Source organism: Pongo pygmaeus, chromosome 18 (assembly GCF_028885625.2).
Source record: "Pongo pygmaeus isolate AG05252 chromosome 18, NHGRI_mPonPyg2-v2.0_pri, whole genome shotgun sequence".
In the NCBI taxonomy this organism is placed as follows: domain Eukaryota; kingdom Metazoa; phylum Chordata; class Mammalia; order Primates; family Hominidae; genus Pongo; species Pongo pygmaeus.
In genome coordinates this window covers 84699236-84722702 of record NC_072391.2, presented here as the reverse complement: position 1 = coordinate 84722702, position 23467 = coordinate 84699236, and the positions used below count along the sequence as shown (strand labels likewise).

At 49.4% G+C, this 23467-nt stretch overlaps 1 protein-coding gene across 2 annotated transcripts in view; it reads left to right on the top strand.

The window, feature by feature from the left end:
- The window catches only part of ZCCHC14 (zinc finger CCHC-type containing 14), an 85072-nt gene extending 63169 nt beyond the window's left edge, over positions 1 to 21903 (top strand). Inside the window, exons 4-13 of one of the 2 annotated variants that reach the window (XM_054453283.2) lie at positions 5654 to 5725; positions 8816 to 8925; positions 9655 to 9749; positions 10462 to 10516; positions 11721 to 12003; positions 14076 to 14167; positions 14823 to 14950; positions 16077 to 16217; positions 16295 to 17755; positions 18918 to 21903. In XM_054453283.2, coding sequence (XP_054309258.2) covers positions 5654 to 5725; positions 8816 to 8925; positions 9655 to 9749; positions 10462 to 10516; positions 11721 to 12003; positions 14076 to 14167; positions 14823 to 14950; positions 16077 to 16217; positions 16295 to 17755; positions 18918 to 18973 — 2493 coding nt within the window. In that variant the 3' untranslated portion in view covers positions 18974 to 21903. Of the gene's footprint in view, positions 1 to 5653; positions 5726 to 8815; positions 8926 to 9654; positions 9750 to 10461; positions 10517 to 11720; positions 12004 to 14075; positions 14168 to 14822; positions 14951 to 16076; positions 16218 to 16294; positions 17857 to 18917 lie in introns of those variants that run through there. The other variant, XM_054453282.2, reaches the window with a different exon arrangement.
- Positions 21904 to 23467: the final 1564 nt, after the last annotated feature.

Below are 23467 nucleotides of genomic sequence, written 5' to 3'. Positions count from 1 at the left end.
GTTGCTGGCATGAGCCGCCATGCCCAACAAGTTGCTGCTTCTTACTAAGTTTTGAGAGTTCTGCCAGGTGTAGTGGCACATGCCTGCAGTTCCAGCTACTCGGGAGGCTGAGGCAGGAATATCCCTTGAGGCCAGGAGTTCAAGACCAGCCTGGGCAACAGTGAGACCCTGTCTCCACAAATTAAAAAAAAAGATGATTTGCCAAGGAAGATACATGGGTGGCAAATAAACACATGTGAAAAGATAGTCACCATCCTCATCATTAGGAAAATGCCAAGTCTACCACAGTGAAAGGGCACTGCACACCTCTTGAAATACTCGAATGAAAAACGCTGGCCCCACCCACCTCCCACCTCAGGCTGCGGTGTGGGGGAGCTAGAATCACATTCACCGATGGTGGGAATGTGAAATGGTGCAGCCACTTCGGAAAACAGTCTGGCAGTTTCTTAAAACGTATGACCCGTAAGTTCCAGCCTAGGTATTTACCCTGGGGGAATTAAGCACATGTTCATAAAAGATTCATGGATGAGTGTTTATAGCAGCTTTGTTTGTAACATTTCAAGACTGTAAACAACCGAGACACCCGTTCACAGGCGCACGGACAGGCCAACCCTGGTGTTACATCTGTGCAGTGGAATCACACCTGGCAGTAATGCTGAGGGGTCTCAGGATGGACAACTCAGATATTCAGCCATATGCATGAATCTCATGCTGTGTGAAAGAAACTAGACGACGCCTTCCAAAAAGTTTATACTCAGTGAGTCCGTTTATGAGTCTAGTTACATAAAATTCTAGAAAATGCAGACTCATCTGTAGCAACAGAAAGCAGTCAGTGGTTTCCTGGGGAGCGGCTGGAGGACACCTCAGGGGTGATGCTCCCTGCCGTGGTGGGGCGTGGCTCACAGGTGTCCTCAGATCAGAACAGCAGCTGGACCCCTTTAAATATGTGCAATTCATCGTCAGTTGTAATTCATTACAACTCCTTTTGTTAAAAAAAAATTACTTGAAGATTCAAATTGTCCTTCTGTCCATAGAACCTTGACTAATGAAAATCAAATTGTCCTTTAAATAAGTTGTCCTTCGTAAGTGGAAATAAATAGCAATCATACTGTGACCAGAGCAATAAACCAGCATTCGTAGGAATGTCTGCTATACTTTGGTGAGGTGGAACAGTCTGTTGCTGACAGTATGGCAAGATTCAAAGAAACATTTTTTTCTAAAAACTTTCACTTATTCAGGGAGAAATAAATAACTTCTCCCTGCCCCACTAATTTTCTCAGCCTTGTTTCTCGTTTTAATTTTTATGTATCATTGTTTTCCAGGATACAAAAAGGTTACTGTTTTATAGGAAGATATAAGTAACTGGATTAAGATGACTTCAAGCTTTTTTTCTATGGAGTTGGTTTTGATTGTGCTGAAATTATAATTGCTAGTTCCTAGTTGCTGAGGAAATCAAATCAATATGCAGGAAGCAAATGATGGAACCTTTTTGATATAAAGTCAGCATGTAGGCAGCTGAGGCAGGAGCATCACCTGGAGGCCAGGAGACTGCGACCAGCCTGGGCAACACAGTGAGACCCGTCTCTTTAAAAAAAAAAAAAATCATAGAGACCAGGTGCAGTGACTCACGCCTGTAATCCCAGCACTGTGGGAGGCTGAGGCAGACGGGTCGCTTGAGCCAGCCTGGGTGACATGGTGAAACCCCATCACTACAAAAAAATACAAAAAGTAGTTGGTCATTGTGGCACTCACCTATATTCCCAGCTACTGAGGAGGTTGAGGTGGGAGGATCACTTGAGCCTGGGAGGTCAAGGCTGCAGTGAGCCAAGATCATGCCACTGCACTCCAACTTGGGCGACAGTGAGAGACCTTGTCTCAAAAAAGAAAAAAAATGATAAAACAATACTAATAAACAACTCTTATTAAACCATCCTTTAAAGTCACCCAGACATTATTTTAGTGTTATCTTTTCTTTAAAAGTTTATTTTTTTACTTGGGTGGCTGAGGCACAAGGATCGCTTAAACCCGGGAGGCGGAGGTTGGTTGCAGTGAGCTGAGATCGCGCCACTGTGCCCCAGCCTGGGTGACAGAGCAAAACTCTGTCTCAAAAAAAAAAAAAAAAAAAAAAAAAAAGTTCATACCGCAAGCAACACTGACTGCTCCGAGTATGCTGTCAGTCACTATTAGCAAAGAAGGAGTCCTGGCAAGTGAGGTTTCCCTGAGTCTCTGTTTTTATCATGTGTACATGTGCACAGCAGAGGGCCCAGTGATTCCTCAGGCATTGCCAGAGCAGCAGGCACTAGGTAGACCCTGCCCTCCAAGGTTGGAGGACCTGTGGTGATGAGTGTGGCTGCAGAAGGCGACCCCTGGTGGAGCCGAGTGGAGATTCTGGGTGTCTCCATGTCTCACCCAGTATCCAACACTATTTCCACTGGAGCTGTTTTGTGTTTGTTTGCTGATTGACAAGGACTTAGAAAGCTGCTCCTTCCCCCACATCTTCCCCCACTGGCTGGAGCTCCTCTGGCGTGCACGCGAGCCCGCCTCCTGTCGGGTTTTTGCTCTGCTCTGTAGATGGCTGCCTCGTCTTCCTGCTTTTAGTTGAGCGTTTCATTCCTACTGGCCTGGTTTTCATTTCAGAGAACTCTTGAGCTCTGACAGTTCTTTTTTCATAGCATCCTGTTCTCAGATATGCCTTCTTCTCTTAGCTTAGTAAGAGTACTAATGAACATTTTTTAGTTTTCTTAGAGTCCATGCTTTCCCTCGGCTGCTGTGTTCTCCTTGCTGGCTTTGCCTGTCTCTGTGCTGGGCCTTGGCTCTCCTCAGGGGTCTCCAAAGGTCTGGGGGGTCCTGGGCTGCCTGTCTCCTCAGGGGTGTGGCTGGGCCCTGCCCCCAGAGGTGCCTGGCTGAGCCTTTTCTTGTGCAGAATGAGGCCGCATGGCTCCAGTGGCTCCAGAGGGGGAGGCTGTGTGGAAAAACACTGATGTTCAGAGCCAGTCCACAGTGAGCCGGAGGAGCTAGACTCTGCGTGTGAAGACGTCCTGAGCGTGCATGGGCTGTGTGCACATTTGGCTTTGGGGTATGATTAAGATGAGTTAAAATTCATCCAGATAACGCTAAGTAGCTTTTCAGGGACGTGATAGAAAATGCTGTGCCAGAATCTAATTGGCGGCACTTTTTCTTGGTGAAATGTAAAGTAATGGGGTAGCTGGTCGTGGATGCTTGTGAGTTTGGTTGGACACGTGTCCTCATAGTACGGGTCAGGCAGGTATGACAAGAGGACGCTCTTCCCACCCCCACGTCCCTCCAATGGCCGGTTCCCCTCCTGGCGCTCTGGGGCAAGTGGGCAGGTGAGGTAGAGGGCTCGGCTGGGTCTGGATCGCAGCTGCTACAGCTTAGCCATCAGCAAGCATCACCTGCAGAGCAACATGGGCTGGTCTCCGCCTGACTGTGCGTTCTCTCTTTCCAGTACTCACTTTCTGACAGCCTTAGGGAGGAATGTGAGCTGCACCTGCAAGTCAGAGAAAAATGTATCCAAACACAAAGTAGAAGAGTCCTGCGTAATTAAAGTGCGTAACTGTTGGAAAAGCAGCTTGTCTGTTTCAACATAAGATGATCTGTCCACACCACCTTTTATCGCTGGGGTGTTGGATTTCACATCTTCCCTGGGTTAGGGCACAGTAGGAAAGATTCAGCCTAGAGGTACGTGTGAGAGCTGTGCAGAGGAGACGTTTTCTATGACACCCTTTACCTTGAAAGAGACAGGCTTTCAGCAGCGCGGGGCCCAGCCATCTTCACGGCAGGGGTTTGTGCCTGTTGTTGGCGGTGTTCTTGGAGTTCTGTGTGGGGAGCAGCTTAGGAACCTCTCCCCAAGATTTTTGGTGTTGAGAGATTTTAATATTTAAGGCAGAGAAGTAGCTGAAACATTTTCTTTTCTTTTCTTTTCTTCCTTTTTTTTTTGATGAAGTTTCGCTCTTGTTGCCCAGGCTGGAGTGCAAGGGTGTGATCTCGGCTCACTGCAACCTCCACCTCCCGGGTTCAAGCAGTTCTCCCACCTCAGCCTCCTGAGTAGCTAGGATTACAGGCGCCTGCCACCACGCCTAGCCAATTTTGTATTTTTAGTAGAGACGGGGTTTCTCCACGTTGGTCAGGCTGGTCTCGAACTCCCGACCTCAGGTGATCCGCCCACCTCAGCCTCCCAAAGTGCTGGGATTACAGGTGTGAGCCACCGTGCCCGGCCTCAAGCATTTTCATTTTAGGTGTGGAAGATTCTGGGTGGCAGGGTGCACGCCTTGCAGCCGTTAGTTCCAGGGATGCTGCTGCTTACCTTGATGAATTCTGGTAGGCACTGGGGTTCCGGTGAAGAAGAGGTGGCCCTTCCCTCGACTGGCCTGTGTATTATGAGGGCGTGATGAAACACACCCAGGATTGACTGCTGCATGGTGTGACGAGACTGGCCTCAGTTTCAGCAGGCAGGAGGGTGGACGCCTCGGGGACTAGACTGCAGGCCCATGGGTGTGGGTGTGGGTGAGGGAGCAGAGGTGGTTTGGGTGCCTGTGAGCTCTCTTTGCTCTAAATCAGTGTTAATACAACGTTTTCTTTTGCGTAATATATTTGGTCATTTTATTTGCTGACTTGAAATCCCCCGGCTTCTTGTGGACTTGAGTGCAATTTGCATTTGGTGCTTGTCCCTTCGTGACCTGGCCTCTTCCCTGTCATTTCAGGCCATCCCCTCTGTCCATCTCATTCCTGTAGCTAACTTCTTACTTGCCTTTCAGAAGTCAACCCAAGCTCTTCTCCATGCAGAAACTCCCTCTAATGTGCAAAAAGTATGCTCTCCTTCCCCCTCAGTTAGCTTTGGTTAGCACCTCATGTGACGACCATTGTGATGGCTGGGGGAAAGCTGAGCAAAAAGACCCCGCCCCTTCCCCCCTGGAGCTTAGCATGCATCTGGGGAGATGGACGTCTGTGGAGTGGTGCAGTGACACCACCCGCTGCTGCATGCTGGGAAGGAAAGCTGATGCTCACAAGGGCTGGGCACACCAGATGTTGCAGAACCCCCTCCAGAAAGCCCTTTTCACTGCTCTTCCCCAGACCCGTCCTCTGCTTGCCCTAGTGATCACCACCCTGTTCTGTTGCTATCAGTGGACTCACACTGCCCCCACAGCTCTGCAGTGTCCTGAGAGCAGGGCCTGGGCTCACTGTGTGCCCATAGCACCTGGGCAGGCGCACCACGGGCCCTTACTGGTGGTCGAAGGGCTGCTCTCTGGGAATGTGTCGGTCCTGCATCTGAGGCACATAGGCTCACCTAAGAAGAGGAGGTCCCCTGAGGAAGTTGAACAGGGCACACACAAGCAGTTGTCAGGGATTTTCTAGAACTTAACAGGAGGCAGCTGTAGACCCCACTCTGGAGTAATTTGGTGATATCTGAATAATTGCATAAAACAAGTTAAACTTTAGAGGGCATGGAGCTATGTGACTGTTCTTTCTGTAACAAGTCAAGGGATGCTTAGGTGCTTCCCACAGCAGGTGCGCGGCCCACCGGGCTCAGCTGCCGACTGAACCTGTGCCCCAGTCGTACCAGGACACGTGTGCTGGGAACCAAGTATGTGGCGTCTGTTTCTAAGGTTTGTTTGTTTGTTTGTTTGTTTTTAAGGTCTTATGGTCTGATTCTTCAATAACATCAGTAACCAAATCTTCTTCTGAAGTGACTGAATTTATTTCAAAGGTAAGGTAATCAAGGGCTCTTATAAAAATTAAAAGAATCACATTCCTCTGTGGCTGATGATACCACGGAGTAATTTCAGAGGCCACTCCCTTCAGCTAGCAAGTGAGTGTGCGCAGGGTGGGGCCTTCTGCCCAGCCACAGTGGAGTCCCAGGCCCGCTGCTGACATGAGCACTGCTGCAAGCACAGGTCCGTGACCCCGCGGATCCCTCCTTCAGTTGTTGAGACCGAGATGAGGCTGAGAGATGCGCTGAGCATGAGCAACTGATGAGGACATTTGGTTTCTTTTGTTACTTTTCAGCCCCCCAGGTTTCCTTGGCAAAGACTCGGGGAGAGAGGCACGCTCAAGTGGCTGAGTGGGTAGGGACTTCACCTAGTTCTACTTTTATCTGTTTTTATTTATTTATTTATTTATTTTATTATTATTATTTTTTAAGAGACTGGATCTTGCTCTCTCGCCCAGGCTGGGTTGTGGTGGTACCATCATCACAGCTCACTGCAGCCTTGACCTCCTGGGGCTCAAGTGGTCCTCCCACGTTTATCTTTACAAATATCTGGTTCAGCAGATACCATTGAACAGAAAGTTCCACTACTAAATAAATGCCTCTTTGCCTCCATGTGCATGTGTACACACAGCTGTAACTGCACACATGTTTAGGGCCCACTGGCCTGTGCTGTAGCGTGAACGACTGTCTCAGCCAAAGTGATGCATCTCAGGCAGTCACCTTTGTGAATGGGATAACATATGTAAATGTCTCCAAAGAGAGTCTTACTTTTCATTATAAAGCCAAGGCCTCATCCTGCAGGAGAACATGGAGTGAGGACAATGTCTGATTACGCTTATCTTTTTGGCCTCTCAGGCGTTGAAGAACAGGACAGTGCCATGCCTTTGAGGGTAACACACACCCACCTCGGGAATCTGCTTTTCCCTCTGTAGTGTTTAAAATACTAAATCTCCTCGCCTCTGTGTGTAGTTTCCACTTTTGTTAAACACAGCTTCCCTGGACTCCACTCATGCCGGCTGGAACTTCGACCTCTCATTGGGCTTTTGTCTCAGTGTTTTTTTTTTTTTTTTTTTCTTTGAGACGGAGTCTTACTCTGTTGTCCAGACTGGAGTGCAGTGGTGCGATCTCGGCTCACTGAAACCTCCACCTCCCGGGTTCAAGCAATTCTCCTGCCTTAGTCTCCCAAGTAGCTGGGATCACAGGTGCACACCACCACGCCTAGCTAATTTTTTTTTTTAATTTATTTTTAGTAGAGACAGAGTTTCACCATGTTGGCCGGGCTGGTCTTGAACTCCTGACCTCAGGTGATCTGCCATCCTCGGCCTCCCAGAGTGCTGGGATTACAGGTGTGAGCCACTGCGCCTGGCGTGATTTTGGAAAATTCTTATCCATTTTCTCCTCAAGCGTTTCTTCTGCTGCATCCTCCCCTCTTCTGGACTCCGGCGGCACGAGCCTCAGACCCCTGGTGCTGCCGCCCCACTGCTCTCCCATGCTTGTGCGTTTTTCTGTGTGTGCATCTGGGTGGTTCCTGTGCCCGTTTCCACACCAGCCGATTCCCTCAGTTCTGCCCAGGCTGCTGTGGAGCCTGTCCATGTACTCAAGTCCTCATTTCTGCTGCCAGGGGTTTCTTTTGTGTTTTTTCCCCTAGGTTTTCCATTTGACGTGTTTATGAAGTTTCCGTCTCTCTGCTGAAAGTTCCCGTTTGTTCATGCGTGTTGTCATTTTCACTGGGTCCTTTAGTACGTCCATCATAGCTGTGTAAAGTCCCTGTCACGTAGGTCCCACAGCTGAGTTATTTATTTCTGAATCTGGTTCTAATGATTGCTTTATCTCTTGACAATAATTTTTTTCCCCCCTTTATTACTTTTTTTTTTGGTATGTCTTGCAAATGTTGACTGAATGTCAGACATGTTTAGATGACCGTGGAGCCGGGGGAGAGCGATATTTATGCCTGGAAATGGTCAACACCTCTTCTGCCAGGGCCTTTAGTGGGGTCCTGGAGGCCACGTGGGCAGGACGGAGCTGGCGCTGGGCTCTCTGGCTTCCTCGGTTACCCGCAGGGCCTCTCCAGTGGAGGCAGCTGCTGCCTGAGTCTGGAGGGTCTTCTCCGCCGTTTTGCTTCACTCCCAGCTTTCAGCCGTCCCTGCAGACCTGTGGCACACAGCAGAGCACTCTCTACCCTCTCGGCCCCTTTTCGGGGGTAGACCGCTGCTGCTTGTTTGCGACCTGGTGCTGGGCTTGTGGGGGCAAGGGCCTTCACTCTCGCAGCCCAGCCTGATCCTGGGCAGGCCTGTGTGCCTGGGCTTCTGGGCGGCACTTCCTCAGTGCCTTGCCCTCCCCGGCGGGAGCTGACCTCCTCCAGCGCCAGAGCGCTTTTGCTTTTCCCCTTCTTCTAGGAGCAGTGGGTCTTCTTGTGACTGCTGGCAGAGGAAGGGAAGTTTTGTCCTTGCCCCACTCCTAAAAACCGGGGCTTTGGTTTGGGCTGTGGGGCCAGAAGCAATTTTTGTCCCTCCTGCAACGTCTTAAGGGCTTTTCCTCAGATCCAGAGAGTGGTCCCAGGAATTGTACTAGGCCTGGTGCCTGGTCCCCAGGTGCCACCGATGGGGCTCTCTCTGGCTCCTCCTGCGGAAAAGAATTTGGAAAGAAGGGCCCACTTTCCCCGCCTGGGGCTCCAGCGTTTCTGCTGGCCACGTCAGCCTGTGGCATTGTGTCCATCGGAGCCTGTCTCTCCGGACCTGCCGGTGTGGCAGCCACCAGGGCCTTGTGCTCTGGCTTCTCATAGGGGCAGGTCCCGTTTGAAATTAAGTTGACTTAGTGGCCCAGCAACTCTCAGATGGGCTCAAGGAACGTTGTGATTGTGCAGATTGTCAAGCTTTTCTGATGTAACTGTGAGAGTGATGTTCTTTTGTGGCTTTCTACACCCTACGTGGATATGGGCCCCAGAATAGCTCTGACGGGAGGTATAAATCATATCAGACCAGCAGGCGGCACCATGGAGCACCTGCCCCAGGTTTTCCTGCAGTAGCAGAATTCTGCTGGTGTTGGATGGGTCTGGACACACCTCCTCTGCCTTGTCCTCTCTTCCAGCTATCTCAGCTCTACCCTGAAGAGAACTTGGAGAAACTCATTCCTTGCTTAGCTGGTCCGGATGCATTTTATGTGGAGCGAAACCACGTGGATCTGGACTCAGGCCTGAGGTGAGGCCCTTACCAGGCACCCGGTGCGTCCACAGCTGGCAAGGACAGGCTGGTCCTGTGGTCAGTGCTGTGGTCCTCCAAGGAGCTCCGGGAGGACGCGTGGCCACCTGGACCTGGGTCTCTACTTGGCCTCTAAGGATTTCCATTAGTTCTGGAGGATTCAGGAGGCCTCAGTAAGCTAAGGGTGGTTCTGAGTGTGTGAGGAAGGGAATTCCAGGGTAGTTCCCACCACGTCGTGGGCTTTGGCAGTCCTGTGAAATAATCCTGGGCTGCTGTTTCCATCCTGTAGTCCAAGGTTGAGACTATTCCCAGATAAAATTGGTGTCTCTTAAACAGTTTCTCTGGACCCTCGATCATGTCTTGGCTCACGTGGCACACGAAGTAACATGGCCTACCAGTTCCGTAAATGTGCTGCTGCCAGGGCCCTGGGGACCAATGTCCAAGCCCCTTTCTGGCTGGTGGGTGGCACTGATCTCATGTCACAGGGCATGACTCCTGTCATCGACCTTGGTGACCACGATTACAGCGTGGAGGGGAAGGGCTTGAAGAAGCAGTGGCAATCGGGCAAGAACTCAGTTGAATTAAAGCAGGAAGAATAGGAGGCTCTGGCATTTCTGGGTTTTTTCCTCTAATACATATTTCTCTTGATTAAAAGTTAAATTTTTTTCTTTCAATTTGTCAGCAGGAATGCCATTTTAATGTTGATAAGACCACTTGTTTGCCTTTTAGGTACCTGGCCTCATTACCTTCTCACGTGTTGAAAAATGACCATGTCAGGAGGTTTCTCAGCACTTCCTCTCCCCCCCAGCAGCTTCAGAGTCCAAGTGAGTTTGTAAAATATGATTACATAAAAATTTAAAAAAAAAAAACAACAGCTGGGCGCAGTGGCTCATGCTTGTAATCCCAGCACTTTGGGAGGCTGAGGCGGGCGGATCACCTGAGGTCGGGAGTTCGAGACCAGCCTGACCAACATGGAGAAACCCTGTCTCTACTAAAAATACAAAATTAGGCTGGGCACGGTGGCTCACGCCTGTAATCCCAGCACTTTGGGAGGCTGAGGCGGGTGGATCACGAGGTCAGGAGTTCAAGACCAGCCTGGCCAATATGGTGAAACCCCGTGTCTACTAAAAATACAAAAAAATTAGCCAGGCGTGGTGATGCGTGCCTGCAGTCCCCGCTACTTGGGAGGCTGAGGCAGAAGAATCACCTGAACCCGGGAGGCAGTGGTTGCAGTGAGCTGAGATTGCACCACTGCACTCCAGCATGGTTGACAGAGCAAGACTCCATCTCCAAAATAAAATAAAAAAAAAAATACAAAATTAGCAGGGCGTGGTGGCGGGCGCCTGTAATCCCAGGTACTCAGTAGGCTGAGGCAGGAGAATCACTTGAACCCGGGAGGCAGAGGTTGCGGTGAGCCGAGATTGCATCATTGCACTCCAGCCTGGGCAACAAGAGCGAAACACCGTCTCAAAAAATAATAAAACAAATATTTTCATTGTCTATAAATTTTTATGGTATTTATTTTTAAATTTATAGGTCCTGGCAACCCCCCCCTTTCTAAAGTAGGTACCGTGATGGGCGTGTCTGGAAGGTGAGAAATCTTCTATGTAACCAGCACAGTTCAAATAAGCATTTTACAATGTTTACTTTGAGTTCTGTGTAAAGTTGTTTCAAGAATTAAGTCATGCTCAAGTTGAGTCTTGGATGATACTGAGAAGAATTGGGTAGAGATGATTCAATTTACCATTTCCAAAAAAAGAGTTCTCTAAGCCACTGGAATCAGAATTCCCAGGGACTCCTCCCCAGTGCAAGGTCCTGGGCCCCGTCCCAGATGTAGAAAATCAGAATTTCCGAGAATCTGGCTGTGAGAAGCCTGCTCCCAGAAGCATGGGGTCATGCTCCTGAGGAGCGTCCTCTGTCAGCACGGGCCCTGGGTAGCTGCAGTCGCATGCCGGCAACACAGAGGCTCCCCATCTTTGCTGACAGTGAGGTGGGCTGTCACAGACCGGTGCACACGCACCCCCATAGGGAGTCTCGTGGAGATGTAGTCTGGGCGCGAGGTTTCGAGGAGTAGACTGGCATCCTTCTGGTGTCGGGGTAGGGTAAGCGCCCAGTCAGCGGGTATGACTTTGCAGTTAAGGAGCAAGGCCAGAGTGGAGTGCTGGTCACACCTTCTAGCCTCCTACGTTTTACTTTTCTAAAAAAATTGTATTTGAACATTAAAGATTTAATAGTCTATTTTGGTTTATGATTTATCAGTGTCATTCTGTGACTTAGAAGTAACAGAAATACTTATCGGAGTAGCATGTTTTTAAAAAATACAAGTAACAGAAACTTAGCAGCTAAAGCAGAAGTCTGGTGGGGACAGATACGTACACATACATAATACACGTATGTACACACAAGTAGACGCATGCTCGCAAGCACAGGCAGAGGCGTGTGTATATGCACAGCTGCCCGTATGCACACATGTGCCCAGGCATCAGCTGCCCGTATGCACACATGCGCGCAGGCATCAGCTGCCCGTGTATGCACATATGCGCGCAGGCATCAGCTGCCTGTGTATGCACACATGTGCGCAGGCATGCACTACAGAAATCTTAGCTGCAGAAAGGTGGTTGGGGAGGGAGGGCAGTCATAGCACACCAGTGTTTGCAGTTCAGGGTGGCCTGTGACAACAGGGCTGGCCAAGAGGCAGAGGCTGGCACAGAAAGGCCTAGAAGTGAGGTCTGTGGTGGAGTCTGTGGTTGTGGAAGCCACAGTCTCTCTGTGTCCCTCCTACCCCTGTCCCACAGGCCTGTGTGTGGAGTGGCTGGTATCCCGTCCTCGCAGAGCGGAGCCCAGCACCACGGGCAGCACCCGGCTGGCTCAGCTGCCCCCTTGCCCCACTGCTCCCATGCGGGCAGCGCGGGCTCAGCCCTGGCCTACCGGACCCAGATGGACACATCGCCTGCCATCCTCATGCCTTCCAGTCTGCAGACCCCTCAGACCCAGGAGCAGAACGGGATTCTAGACTGGCTTAGGAAACTGCGTTTGCACAAGTATTACCCCGTCTTTAAGCAGCTCTCCATGGAGAAGGTATGTCGGTTGCCTGGCTGGCCGTACCGAATTGCTAGATTGTTTTCTCAAGGCCTCCCTGGGGGAATTGAGTTTCCAAAACCAACACAAGGTGGAGGAAGTAGGGAGGCCGAGGCGCAGCGCCTGTTCTTACAGGGGATGGTGGGCTTTGCAGAGGCCGCCTGCAGCTGCAGCCAGACAGAAACAGGACATGTTGTAAACAAACAGCTTGTCTAGGTGCTTCAGGACCTTCACAAACTAGACGCTCTGCGTGACGGGAGGGACAGTCTGTCCCCAGAGCCCTGCTGTGGACAGAAATCCTGAGCTCTGGCGCGGTGCCACTTTTAGACATCTCTCGGCATAGCTGGCGCAGACACTGCGGCAGGCCAGGTCTAGAGGAATGGGTGCATTTTACATCTTCCAAGCAGTCGTACCTAGAGAATTCTTAGGAGGAACATTTTTTCACTGTTACAAAAATTCAGAAATTTCTTAAGTCTTGATGTCAATGATAAAACTAGATTAAACCCATACAAGGTATTTGAGCTCTGGACTCCCTCTGGTGGGCAAATCAGCTTGGTGGCTTTTATCTATGTAAAAATTTCATTTCTCGAAAAATCTACAATTGAACCTAGAAATCAAGCTTTTACTACATAGTTAAATCCAAATTGTAAGTATATTTGTCATACCCTTTGTTTAGGATTTGTGAATTTTTTTTTTTTTTTTTTTTTGAGATGGAGAGTCTCGCACTATCACCTGGGCTAGAGTGCAATGGTACGATCTCGGCTCCCTGCAACCTCCGCCTCCCAGGTTCAAGCGATTCTCCTGCCTCAGCCTCCTGAGTAGCTGGGATTACAGGTGCCCACCACACCTGGCTAATATTTTGTATTTTTAGTAGAATCGGGGTTTCCCTATGTTGGCCAGGCTAGTCTCAAACTCCTGACTCATGATCTGCCCACCTCGGTCTCCCAAAGTGCTGGGATTACAGGCATGAGCCACCTTGCCTGGCCAAGGATTTGTGAATCTTAAAAAGTAGAGATTTTACTAACCTTGTTCATAATTAGTTTTAAATGTTTTATTCTTTTGTTTGCATTGAGATGGCCTGAACCACAAATCATGTTAGGAAATAACATGAAAATTAGAGGCTGGTGTGTTTGCGTAGCACCAGTCTACACAATGGAGTAGCCACACAACCATTCAGCGTGGATGGCATCTGCTTTTCTGGATCACTTGCTACTTGACAAAGTTGCTGTCATCCCTGGCCGGGCACGGTGGCTCACGCCTGTAATCCCAGCACTTTGGGAGGCCGAGGCAGGTGGATCATCTGAGGTCAGGAGTTCAAGACCAGCCTGGCAAGATGGTGAAACCCCGTCTCTACTAAAAATACAAAAATTAGCTGGGCGTGGTGGTGGGTGCCTGTAATCCCAGCTACTCGGGAGGCTGAGGCAGAGAATTGCTTGAACCCGGGAGGTGGAGGTTGCAGTGAGCTGAGATTGCACCACTGCACTCCAGCCTGGGTGACAGAGTGAAACTCCGTCTCAAAAAAAAAAAAAGAGCGAGATTTTTGTCTCAAAAAAAAAGGAAAAAAAAAGACGACCATCCCGCAGAGGGTGGTGAGTTCTGAAGGGATTGCACTGTGATGGGGCCGTCCTGGGGAGGGTGGGGGTGGCACGCTATCATAACTTGCATCTCCACGGTGGTTCAAACTGTGACTTATGCAAGACGTTTTCTTTAGTCACCTGCCCCAAAGCGTGTACCTGCTGGTATTTACTCACAGAGCAGAGGGCAAGTGGGCGCCTTTGGCAGAGCCACCAGCCTGTGAGGTGGTGCACCCATCCACACGGCCTGCACAGAAGGGGCCCTGGAGGGGCCAGGGACACTCTTGCTCGGAACCTCGTCTCGGACTTGAACCGTTGACGCCAAGTCATTTAGCGAGTAAAGGTCCAGGATTCCCCAGCCTGTAATTGCTGAGTTCAGCTGGGTCTGTTTGCATATCCCAGAGGCAGAATAAATGTACTGAATTCAACTCCAAGTTCTTTGTTCTCAGAGTCCTACTTATGTCTCCGTAACTTTGTAATTTGTTTTTTCTGTGAAAGTTTTTGAGCCTTACTGAAGAAGATCTGAATAAATTTGAGTCTCTCACCATGGGGGCAAAGAAGAAGCTCAAGACCCAGCTGGAGCTGGAAAAGTGAGTGTGAAGTGGGTTTTGAAACCTGTGTTTATTTCCGTTTCTCATGTGCCGAATGGAGTGCTGAGGCTTCCAGTGCTAAATACTAGTGATTGGATTAGTTTCTGTTGCTTATCCAGTCCTTATGCATGCTTTTATTTATTTATTTATTTATATTTTTTTTGAGAGAGAGTCTCGCTCTGTCGTGCCCAGGCTGGAGTGCAGTGGTGCAATCTTGGCTCACTGCAACCTCTGCCTCTCGGGTTCAAGCGATTCTCCTGCCTCAGTCTCCCAAGTAGCTGGGATTACAGGCACCTGCCACTACGCCCGGCTAATTTTTTGTATTTTTAGTAGAGACGGGGTTTTACCATATTGGCCAGTCTGATCTCGAACTCTGGACCTCAGGTGATCTGCCCGCCTGGGCCTCCCAGAGTGCTGGGATTACAGGCGTGAGCCGCTGTGCCCGGCCTAGTCATGCTTTTAAAGTTCTACAAATGTGTCTTAGGTTTGACAGGAAAGGAGCTTTATAGTAAATTTGACCAATCAGAATGATTTCCTTGCCTTAATGCTCTGGGGGGAATTTCCCTGTGGTGGGGAGTAGACCCATCTCGAAGCTGCATATGAGGCAGCACTGGGAGGCAGTGCTCACTTGTTCCTGTGCTTGATTATTTCACAGGGAGAAGTCAGAGAGACGGTGCCTGAATCCCTCTGCCCCATCGCTGGTCACCAGCAGTGGTGTGGCTCGAGTGCCCCCCACCAGCCACGTCGGGCCTGTGCATTCGGGGCGGGGCAGCCATGCAGCAGGTGAACAAGGGTGTGCCGGGCAGATGGGTTACTCATACACAGAGAGGGCCGGTGTGCCGGGCAGGTGGGTTACTCGTACACAGAGAGGGCCGGTGTGCCGGGCAGGTGGGTTACTCATACACAGAGAGGGCCGGTGTGCCGGGCAGGTGGGTTACTCATACAAAGAGAGGGCCGGTGTGCCGGGCAGGTGGGTTACTCGTACACAGAGAGGGCAGGTGTGCCGGGCAGGTGGGTTACACAGACACAGAGAGGGCCTTGTGTTCTTTTTGATCATTAGATTTCAAATCACACCTATTTGATTTTTACATTTTTAAATTTTTATACTCATTTTCTATTAACTATTATAGTCTCTGCCATAAGAAAATTGAAGGGACAGTTTTGGCTTAGGAGCTAGAGGGTAGTCACCTTCCTGAAGTTGCTTGGGCAGAAGGATCAGGTCCAGAAACTGCCACAGTGAGAGTGAGCGCGTGGGAGTGAACAGAAATGAGATGGGAGTAGCCTGCCCCCCTCCCAGGACTGGTGCCCAGAGGCCACATTTAAGTCAGTGCCTTTAATGTTGACCCATCAGTGACATGGTTCTCCATGGGCCTTCCTGCTTTGGGGGACCCGCAGTCTCAGCGATTTGGTTTTCATCCTCCCCTCTGAGAAAGGGTGGGACATCTGGCACGCTTGCTCTGTTGTCTCACAAGAGGAGCCAGGTTTTCTTCACAATAGAAATAGGAAGAGCAGTAGCTCAGAAGGAAAAAAAAAAAAAAACCTGGCAGGAGGTGGTGATTTGGCTGAAAAGATCTCCGTGACTCGGCTGGCCTCATGAGATGGGGTGTGGTGTAGTGTTGTGATAGTTCCTGGTGGTGTGCTGGGGGTTCCCTACACAGGGCATTGTTCTGGGGTTGATGGTGGGGGCAGGCAGGGCCCTGGCTGAGGGGGTGTTGAGTAGCGCTGCCATTTGAATCTCTGCTTGCGTCCGTCACCGTGCGGCCTGGGCCACTGTGTTCGTTTTCTGACTCTCAGAGCCCTGCAGTTCCCTGGAAGGAGCACCTGCCGACAGTGTGATGCAGGGGCATGGGGCGGGGCTGAGCCTGCAGGGGCGCTAGTTGATGGCTGCTCCTCTGTCCCTTTTCTGCAGAGCTGCGAGTGGAAGTGGAGCAGCCCCATCACCAGCTGCCCCGGGAAGGCAGCTCTTCGGAGTACTCCAGCTCCTCCTCCAGCCCCATGGGGGTGCAGGCCCGGGAAGAGAGCTCCGACAGCGCTGAGGAGAATGACAGACGTAAGGGCACGTGCGCGGCGCTGGCTCTACCTGGCCCAGCTGTGGAATGGCACTGACCACTCTGTTTCCCTCTCTAGGTGTGGAGATTCACTTGGAGAGCTCTGACAAGGAGAAGCCGGTGATGCTGCTGAATCACTTCACTTCCAGTTCCGCCAGACCCACGGCCCAGGTTCTCCCTGTGCAGAATGAGGCCAGCTCCAATCCATCAGGCCACCACCCCCTGCCCCCGCAGATGCTGAGCGCAGCCTCACACATCGCACCCATCCGCATGCTGAATTCCGTGCACAAGCCGGAAAGAGGGAGCGCGGACATGAAGCTCCTCTCGTCCTCTGTGCACTCACTTTTGTCTCTAGAAGAAAGGAATAAAGGATCTGGACCAAGAAGCAGCATGAAAGTGGACAAGAGCTTTGGCAGCGCCATGATGGACGTGCTGCCCACGTCTGCACCCCACCAGCCTGTGCAGGTTCTCTCTGGGCTTTCGGAGAGCAGCTCCATGTCACCCACAGTCTCCTTTGGTCCCCGGACCAAAGTCGTGCACGCATCCACGCTGGACAGGGTGCTGAAGACAGCACAGCAACCGGCCCTGGTGGTGGAGACCAGCACGGCCACCACGGGGACGCCCAGCACAGTCCTCCATGCCGCCCGTCCGCCCATCAAACTGCTGCTGTCGTCATCTGTTCCTGCTGATTCTGCCATTTCTGGGCAAACTTCCTGTCCTAATAATGTGCAAATAAGTGTGCCCCCTGCAATAATAAACCCCCGGACTGCTCTGTACACAGCCAACACCAAAGTTGCCTTTTCTGCAATGAGCAGTATGCCAGTGGGCCCCCTGCAGGGTGGCTTCTGTGCAAACAGCAACACTGCCTCTCCCAGCAGCCACCCCTCCACGTCCTTTGCCAACATGGCCACGTTGCCCAGCTGCCCAGCCCCCAGCTCCAGCCCGGCGCTGTCCTCCGTCCCTGAAAGCAGTTTCTATAGCAGCAGCGGCGGTGGCGGCTCCACAGGAAACATTCCTGCCTCGAATCCGAACCACCACCACCACCACCACCATCAGCAGCCCCCGGCACCCCCACAGCCCGCCCCACCCCCGCCGGGCTGCATTGTGTGCACATCCTGTGGCTGCAGCGGCAGCTGCGGCTCGAGTGGCCTGACTGTCAGCTACGCCAACTACTTCCAGCACCCGTTCTCCGGTCCGTCCGTGTTCACCTTCCCGTTCTTGCCCTTCAGTCCCATGTGCAGCAGCGGCTACGTCAGCGCCCAGCAGTACGGCGGCGGCTCCACCTTCCCCGTCGTGCACGCCCCCTACAGCAGCAGTGGGACCCCAGACCCTGTCCTGAGTGGGCAGTCCACGTTTGCCGTGCCACCCATGCAGAACTTCATGGCAGGGACAGCAGGGGTGTACCAGACCCAAGGACTGGTGGGCAGTAGCAATGGTTCCAGTCACAAAAAGAGCGGGAACCTATCTTGTTACAACTGCGGGGCCACTGGTCACCGCGCCCAGGACTGCAAACAGCCGTCCATGGACTTCAACCGGCCAGGTAAGCGCGCGCCATGGCCGCGCCCACCAGGCTCCCGCAGGACCAATGCACACAGATGCTTGGTTTTTATGAAGAGTAAACTTACTTCTTTGTAAAGCAAATAATTTTTCGAATGCTCTTTGAAAGCGCGTGGAAATCTTCATGATAGGCTGTGAGGTCCCCAGAAGGGCTGCTGTTGGGTCTAAAATGGCCATGATGATTTCAGACAGCCTCTGGTTCTAGAAGGTGCTTAGCCAGTGTGTACAGGGCCTGCCTGGGCTGCCGTGTCCTGATTCGAGCCCAGAGAGGCACGTGTGAGGGATTCAGTGCTGCCCCCTGGCTTACACTGGGGCCCTCAGGCTGTGGCGCATCAACAGTCCGGACCCTCTGGGGTGGGGCTCGCTGTCCCCTCTGCCCCTCCCTGCTGGCGCGGCTGTGGGTGTGGGGGGCTGTCACCCCTCAGCCCTGCTGCATCTTCCGTTCCCTCCTGTTTTATCTCCACTATTTTTTTGTCTCCTTCAGTCAAATCCCAGTGGATGTCTGATGTAGTTATTATAATAGATTTCTTCTTGCTGTCTGTTTTGGAAACTGGGGACTGGGAAAGTGGGTCCCAACTCTGACAACTCACGGTGCCACCTTGCCAAAGTCACTTGATCTCTGCAGACTTGCAGTTGCTTCTAAGGGTTGCACTAGATCTGTGATTCTCAGACCTGCCTGTACATCATGGCCACCTGGAGAGTTTTTAGAAACACACCTGCTGACTCAGCAGGTCTGCAGGCAAGGTGGGTTGACAGGCGCTCTGCCATGCGGGCCCGGGTGGGTCTGTGCCTCCCTTCATAAAGCTGGCTGCATCTCCAGAGGCACTCGCCAGCGCTCACCTGCCCTCACCCAGTGAAAGGACTCATGTTAGAGCAGCCCGCCTGATGTGTGCAGAGCCTGACTCCCAGAGGAAGCTCCCAAAGAAAAAGGTTGCGAACTTTTCCTGAGTCATTTCACCCCGGTTGGATTTGATAAACTTGTAAAATTAGGTCCCATTTTGCAGGGGCAGGACGGTCAGGACGGGTGGCCTAGATTTCTAGCACCAGAATCTTGCCCAGTGGCTCTGGAAATGACTGGACAGATTGGTGGTTGGTGGTGATTCTACAGTCATTCAAATTTGACCTCTTTTTTCCCCTCTCTCTAGGTACTTTTAGGTTGAAATACGCCCCTCCAGCAGAAAGTCTGGACTCCACAGATTGATATTTTTCTCTGGCAACAGAACACTATTAAGCCGTGGAGACCTAAGGAAAATTACATACAAAACTGAGAAGTCTAGTTGCTGTTGAGCTTAATCTTTTTAATCCAAAGGTGCTTTACTTTTCCTAGACTGAATAGAAAATCTAGCGTAGAAGTGCATCAAACTCGATTTATTGCCAAAACCCTAGATTGGAGCTTGGTGTCAGAACTTGCCTAGTGGGCATCTCTGTGGCTGGTGAAATCGGCTACCTACACTTTTGGTTGCAGTGCAGAGACGCCACATCTCCCGAAGAGCATTGCCATCACTGGCCCTCCTAGGCTCACATGTCAATTCCAGGGCAGCTACACGTGGTCTGAATCGAGAACTGAGCTTGGAGTTCTCCAAGTGGAGTTCCACCCGCCGGACTCCTGACACCCCTGGGCTAGGGAAAATGTCGACTTTGTTTTGTTCTGTTCCTAAAGTGATTAGCACTAATCTCTGGGATTTTTAAGGATTGCACTACAGAAGAATGTACCCTGATGTAAATCTCTGCGGTTCTGGGAGCCAAACTCCTCTGAGAACAGTCAGTGCAAGAGACTCCAATAATCCATATTGAAAGAGTCAGCACCAGCAGAGGCTACTCGACTTGGGACGCAACAGAGGTTTTAGTATTTCCTTCCCTCCTCCAAGCACTTGTAGCAGTTTCAGGTTTTTAATTTTTTTCTGCAAATAAATCTAAACTACATTATTAAATAGAAATAGTTTACTCGCAACAACTTAATTTCTAAGGGTCCAAGTCCCAGAGAATCCATAGTCGTCAAAGCTTTGAGAGTATCTTTCTTCCCAGCCGGTCAGTGGCTTTGAGCCCGATCTTCCACTACAAATGACCTCTCGAGGGGGCATGGCGACAGCGCAGCTCTGTGAGTGGCTGTGAGGATGCTGCACGTCCTTAGCAGAGTTTGCAAGTTGCTTTATCTCCCACGGGCTCCCCAAGAACCTCCAACCCTGAGGCTTATCGCTAGTGGATTCACACCTGAGACAGACATTTCAACAATGATACAGTCCTGTCATTTATCAGCAAAAGATTGGGAATTTTCTCCTGTCAACTTTTGTATTAGGCTGTGTATTGATAGTTAATTCCGTTAAAAATTACTTGGAAAACAGTGGGAAGTGGTAGGACTCTTGCAAGAGGCCACACACCCGAGAGCTACGAGATCTGTGCAAGTCTGGTTTTGGTTAGGTAGTAATAAAAGTCCTCACTGTAGATCTCTAAATTTCAACCCACGGAAATGAAAGCCTTTTGTCTGAAATTTACAGACTTAAATCTTCAAGGTTAAAGGGAATTTTCTGCTCAAATAATACTCTTATCTAAAATGCGAAAGTCTTCAATGTTAAAATACTGATTGGTAAAATCTTGCCAGGGATTTTGCAGTTGGATACTTATTTTTTAAAAAATTACAATATTCAGACTATTCTTAAAATGGGACAATCAGCCTCATGAAAAATTGATGTAAATCAAAAGAATACCCTAGAATGACGCATTGTGATGTGAGGGTTCAATTTTAAGAGCAGTTCCTAACTTCATAGAAACTAAAGCAGAAAGTTGTTACATTTTTTTTATGACAGGCTTTTAGTAGAATTTTTTAGTTTTATTTTAGTTGAATTTTATTTCTATGCAATGCAGAATTAACAGACCTCTTCTCCTCATGGTACACAGTATTACAGTGTTGAAGTAATGGTGATGCTTATTACAACAGCTATTTAGGGGAATGTTACGTTGATCTCTTAAATTATAAACACTACAAAATGTCAAAATAATGAGAACTGACACAACTTTGCCTTAAAGAGTACTAGACTGGACCTTCTCATATTACGTTAAAGGAAGACTTAGAGTGTTCATTGATGTTTACGATTTTAATATTTCTGAAGGCCATTACAGTGGCCTGGATATGTGCTGAAAGCCAAACTTTTAAATTTTTTGGTTTTTTAAACAAAGAAATATTTTAAATAAATCCTATTTCAACACTGAAATTGTTGAAAACCGTCTCATAACAAAAGGAAAAAACATTTAAATTTTTGTTTTAGTGGTCAGTATAGGGGAATGAAAGCGTCTGTTGTTACCCATGTAACTATTTTGATAAGTATTAGAGGTTAACCTTAAATCCAGCAAAACATTAAAACAGAAACTTTTCAACTTGAAGCCTGCCATTCAGTGTTGAGGTAGATGAGTTCCGACACTGTCACGGCTCTGTTCCCGGCAGCGAAGGCCTCTGCGGAGCTGCCAGTCATCTTGAACGTGCATGGGCAGTGTGTGACATCTCCAGGGAGGCTGTCCGAAGTCGAGAATCGTGAGCTGTAAATAGGAACTACACAGTGCAGAGAAAATGGAACCACCCATCCGTGAGGCCTCTTTCCTGAGGGAGCCGCACACTTGGACTTGAGAGTTTGCCAGCAGTGAGCTCGGATGCATCTCTCCAAAAGCAACCAAGATCGGCGCGCCTGAAGAGCGTTTTGCGTTCATCAGACTTCCTCATCTGAAAACACAGAACATACTGACCCTTTCAAGTACTTAGTCATTTTCCTGAAATTACGGTCTGTTTCAGAATGCTGTGGCAACCAGGTAGGTGTGGCACTGGCCACGTGCCACGTCTTTGCCCTTTGTAGTCTGTCAGATATTAAAGTTTCTAACCCTGTTTTTTTAACCTCCAAGAATGGGGAAAGTGGAATGTAGAGATGGAAGCAGAACGTGATGTTGGGATACAACAGCTATTTAATCCTTCGTTTTATTTTGTAAGCAAACCACTCAGTTTTCTACCTTATTTTCTAATGTTGATTTCACGGTAATATTGACAGTTGGAAGTGTTTAACATAAAAACTCATTGCTAAAGAGCACTGAGGAAATGGGAGCTAGCACTTGTAATAAAAATAAAGACAAAATATTTTCTTGAATGCATATATGTGATTGGGTATTTTAAAAACCAGTATCATCTGTCATCTCCAAAAGATTACAGGAGTCAGCTTGTTAATATAGTAGTGTTAGTAGGTTCCGTATTTTTAATTCAGTACTTAGAATTCTAGGTCCTTTATTGTCCAAAGTCAGCACAGTTAGTTTATACCACAGACTCTGTCTTGGGGCACAGTAGTGGGGCGGGGTAGTGACTTTGCCTAAACATCACCCAGCTGGAACGTCTCCCATCTGAACAGAGGCTGAGCGGGGCTTTAGGCACTTGCCAAATGGGAACTGGGTTGCACCCTCCTTGCTCCCTGTCATTTTCTTGTCACTCTTCCTGCTTCCCAGTGTTTTGTTTTATGCCTTGCTCGTTGTACATCGTGATGACTGGTGGTCTTCAAGGTTGTGAGGAAAGCCGTCTCCCTGCTTGACTCGACTGCTGTCCCAGAGGAGAGTTCTGTGCGACCTGAGCGGGGGTGGCTGCCATTTCCAGCATGCAGGTGACTTCCAAAGAATGAGTCAGGTCGCACTGAAAGCCATGGGTTCTGAAGAGGCGAATTTGTTGAAAAGTCCCAAGGGTCTGAATGAAAGCATCTTTAATCAACACTCAACACTCGCAATATTCTAGAAAACCATATACTGTGCTGGTTGAGGCCAAAGGTTAACATTGCTCCACTGTTCACCAAGGAAGGGGGCAGTGGCCATCTGCCGCGGCCTCACGTGCATTGTAACAAGCCCTCATCACATGTATGAGTCTTACGTGCACAAAAAGAGAAGGCTTTGGTACTGAAACTGGACACCTTGTGTACTCAAGATACCTTCACAGCTTCTATTGGACATATTTTCTTTTTAGGAATGAAGGAAAATTCTCCCATTTTTGAGCCATTCTTTTGTCAATTCTACAAAATTGCATGTAACTTTATAAATATTTTTAAAAGATATAGTTTTGTAAATATTTAATATTCCGCTAATTTGATTTTGAATTGTAAATGTCAAGTATTCTGTTTTTGGGGTTTTTATGTTTTATTATACTTTGTTAAAAAGGACAAATTGTACATTTTTAGAATGTTTTTATGAGTAAATTTAATGTACTGAAAATAAAAATTTTAAAAAAGGCTCTGTGATTTCACTAGGTCTTTTGAAAAGATGGGTGCTGAAGCACCCATCTTTTCAAATCAGTCTGAATCTCCAAACTAGGGGTTCCATCCTTTCTACCCTCTCAGATTTACAAAAGGGATACCTGATTTTAAATCTTTGATTCTCTCTCAAGTTGCCAAGTTTTTTTGTGTGTTTTTTTTTTTTTTTCAGAGGGAGTTTCGGTCTTGTTGCCCAGGCTGGAATGTGGTGACACAATCTCGGCTCACGCCATCCTCCCTGGTTCAAGCGATTCTCCTGCCTCAGCCTCCCGAGTAGCTGGGATTACAGGCATGCGCCACCACACCCGGCTAATTGTGTATTTTTTAGTAGACTTGGGCTTCTCCATGTTGGTCAGGCTGGTCTAGAACTCCGGACCTCAGGTGATCCGCCCGCCTCAGCCTCCCAAAGTGCTGGGATTACAGGCGTGAGC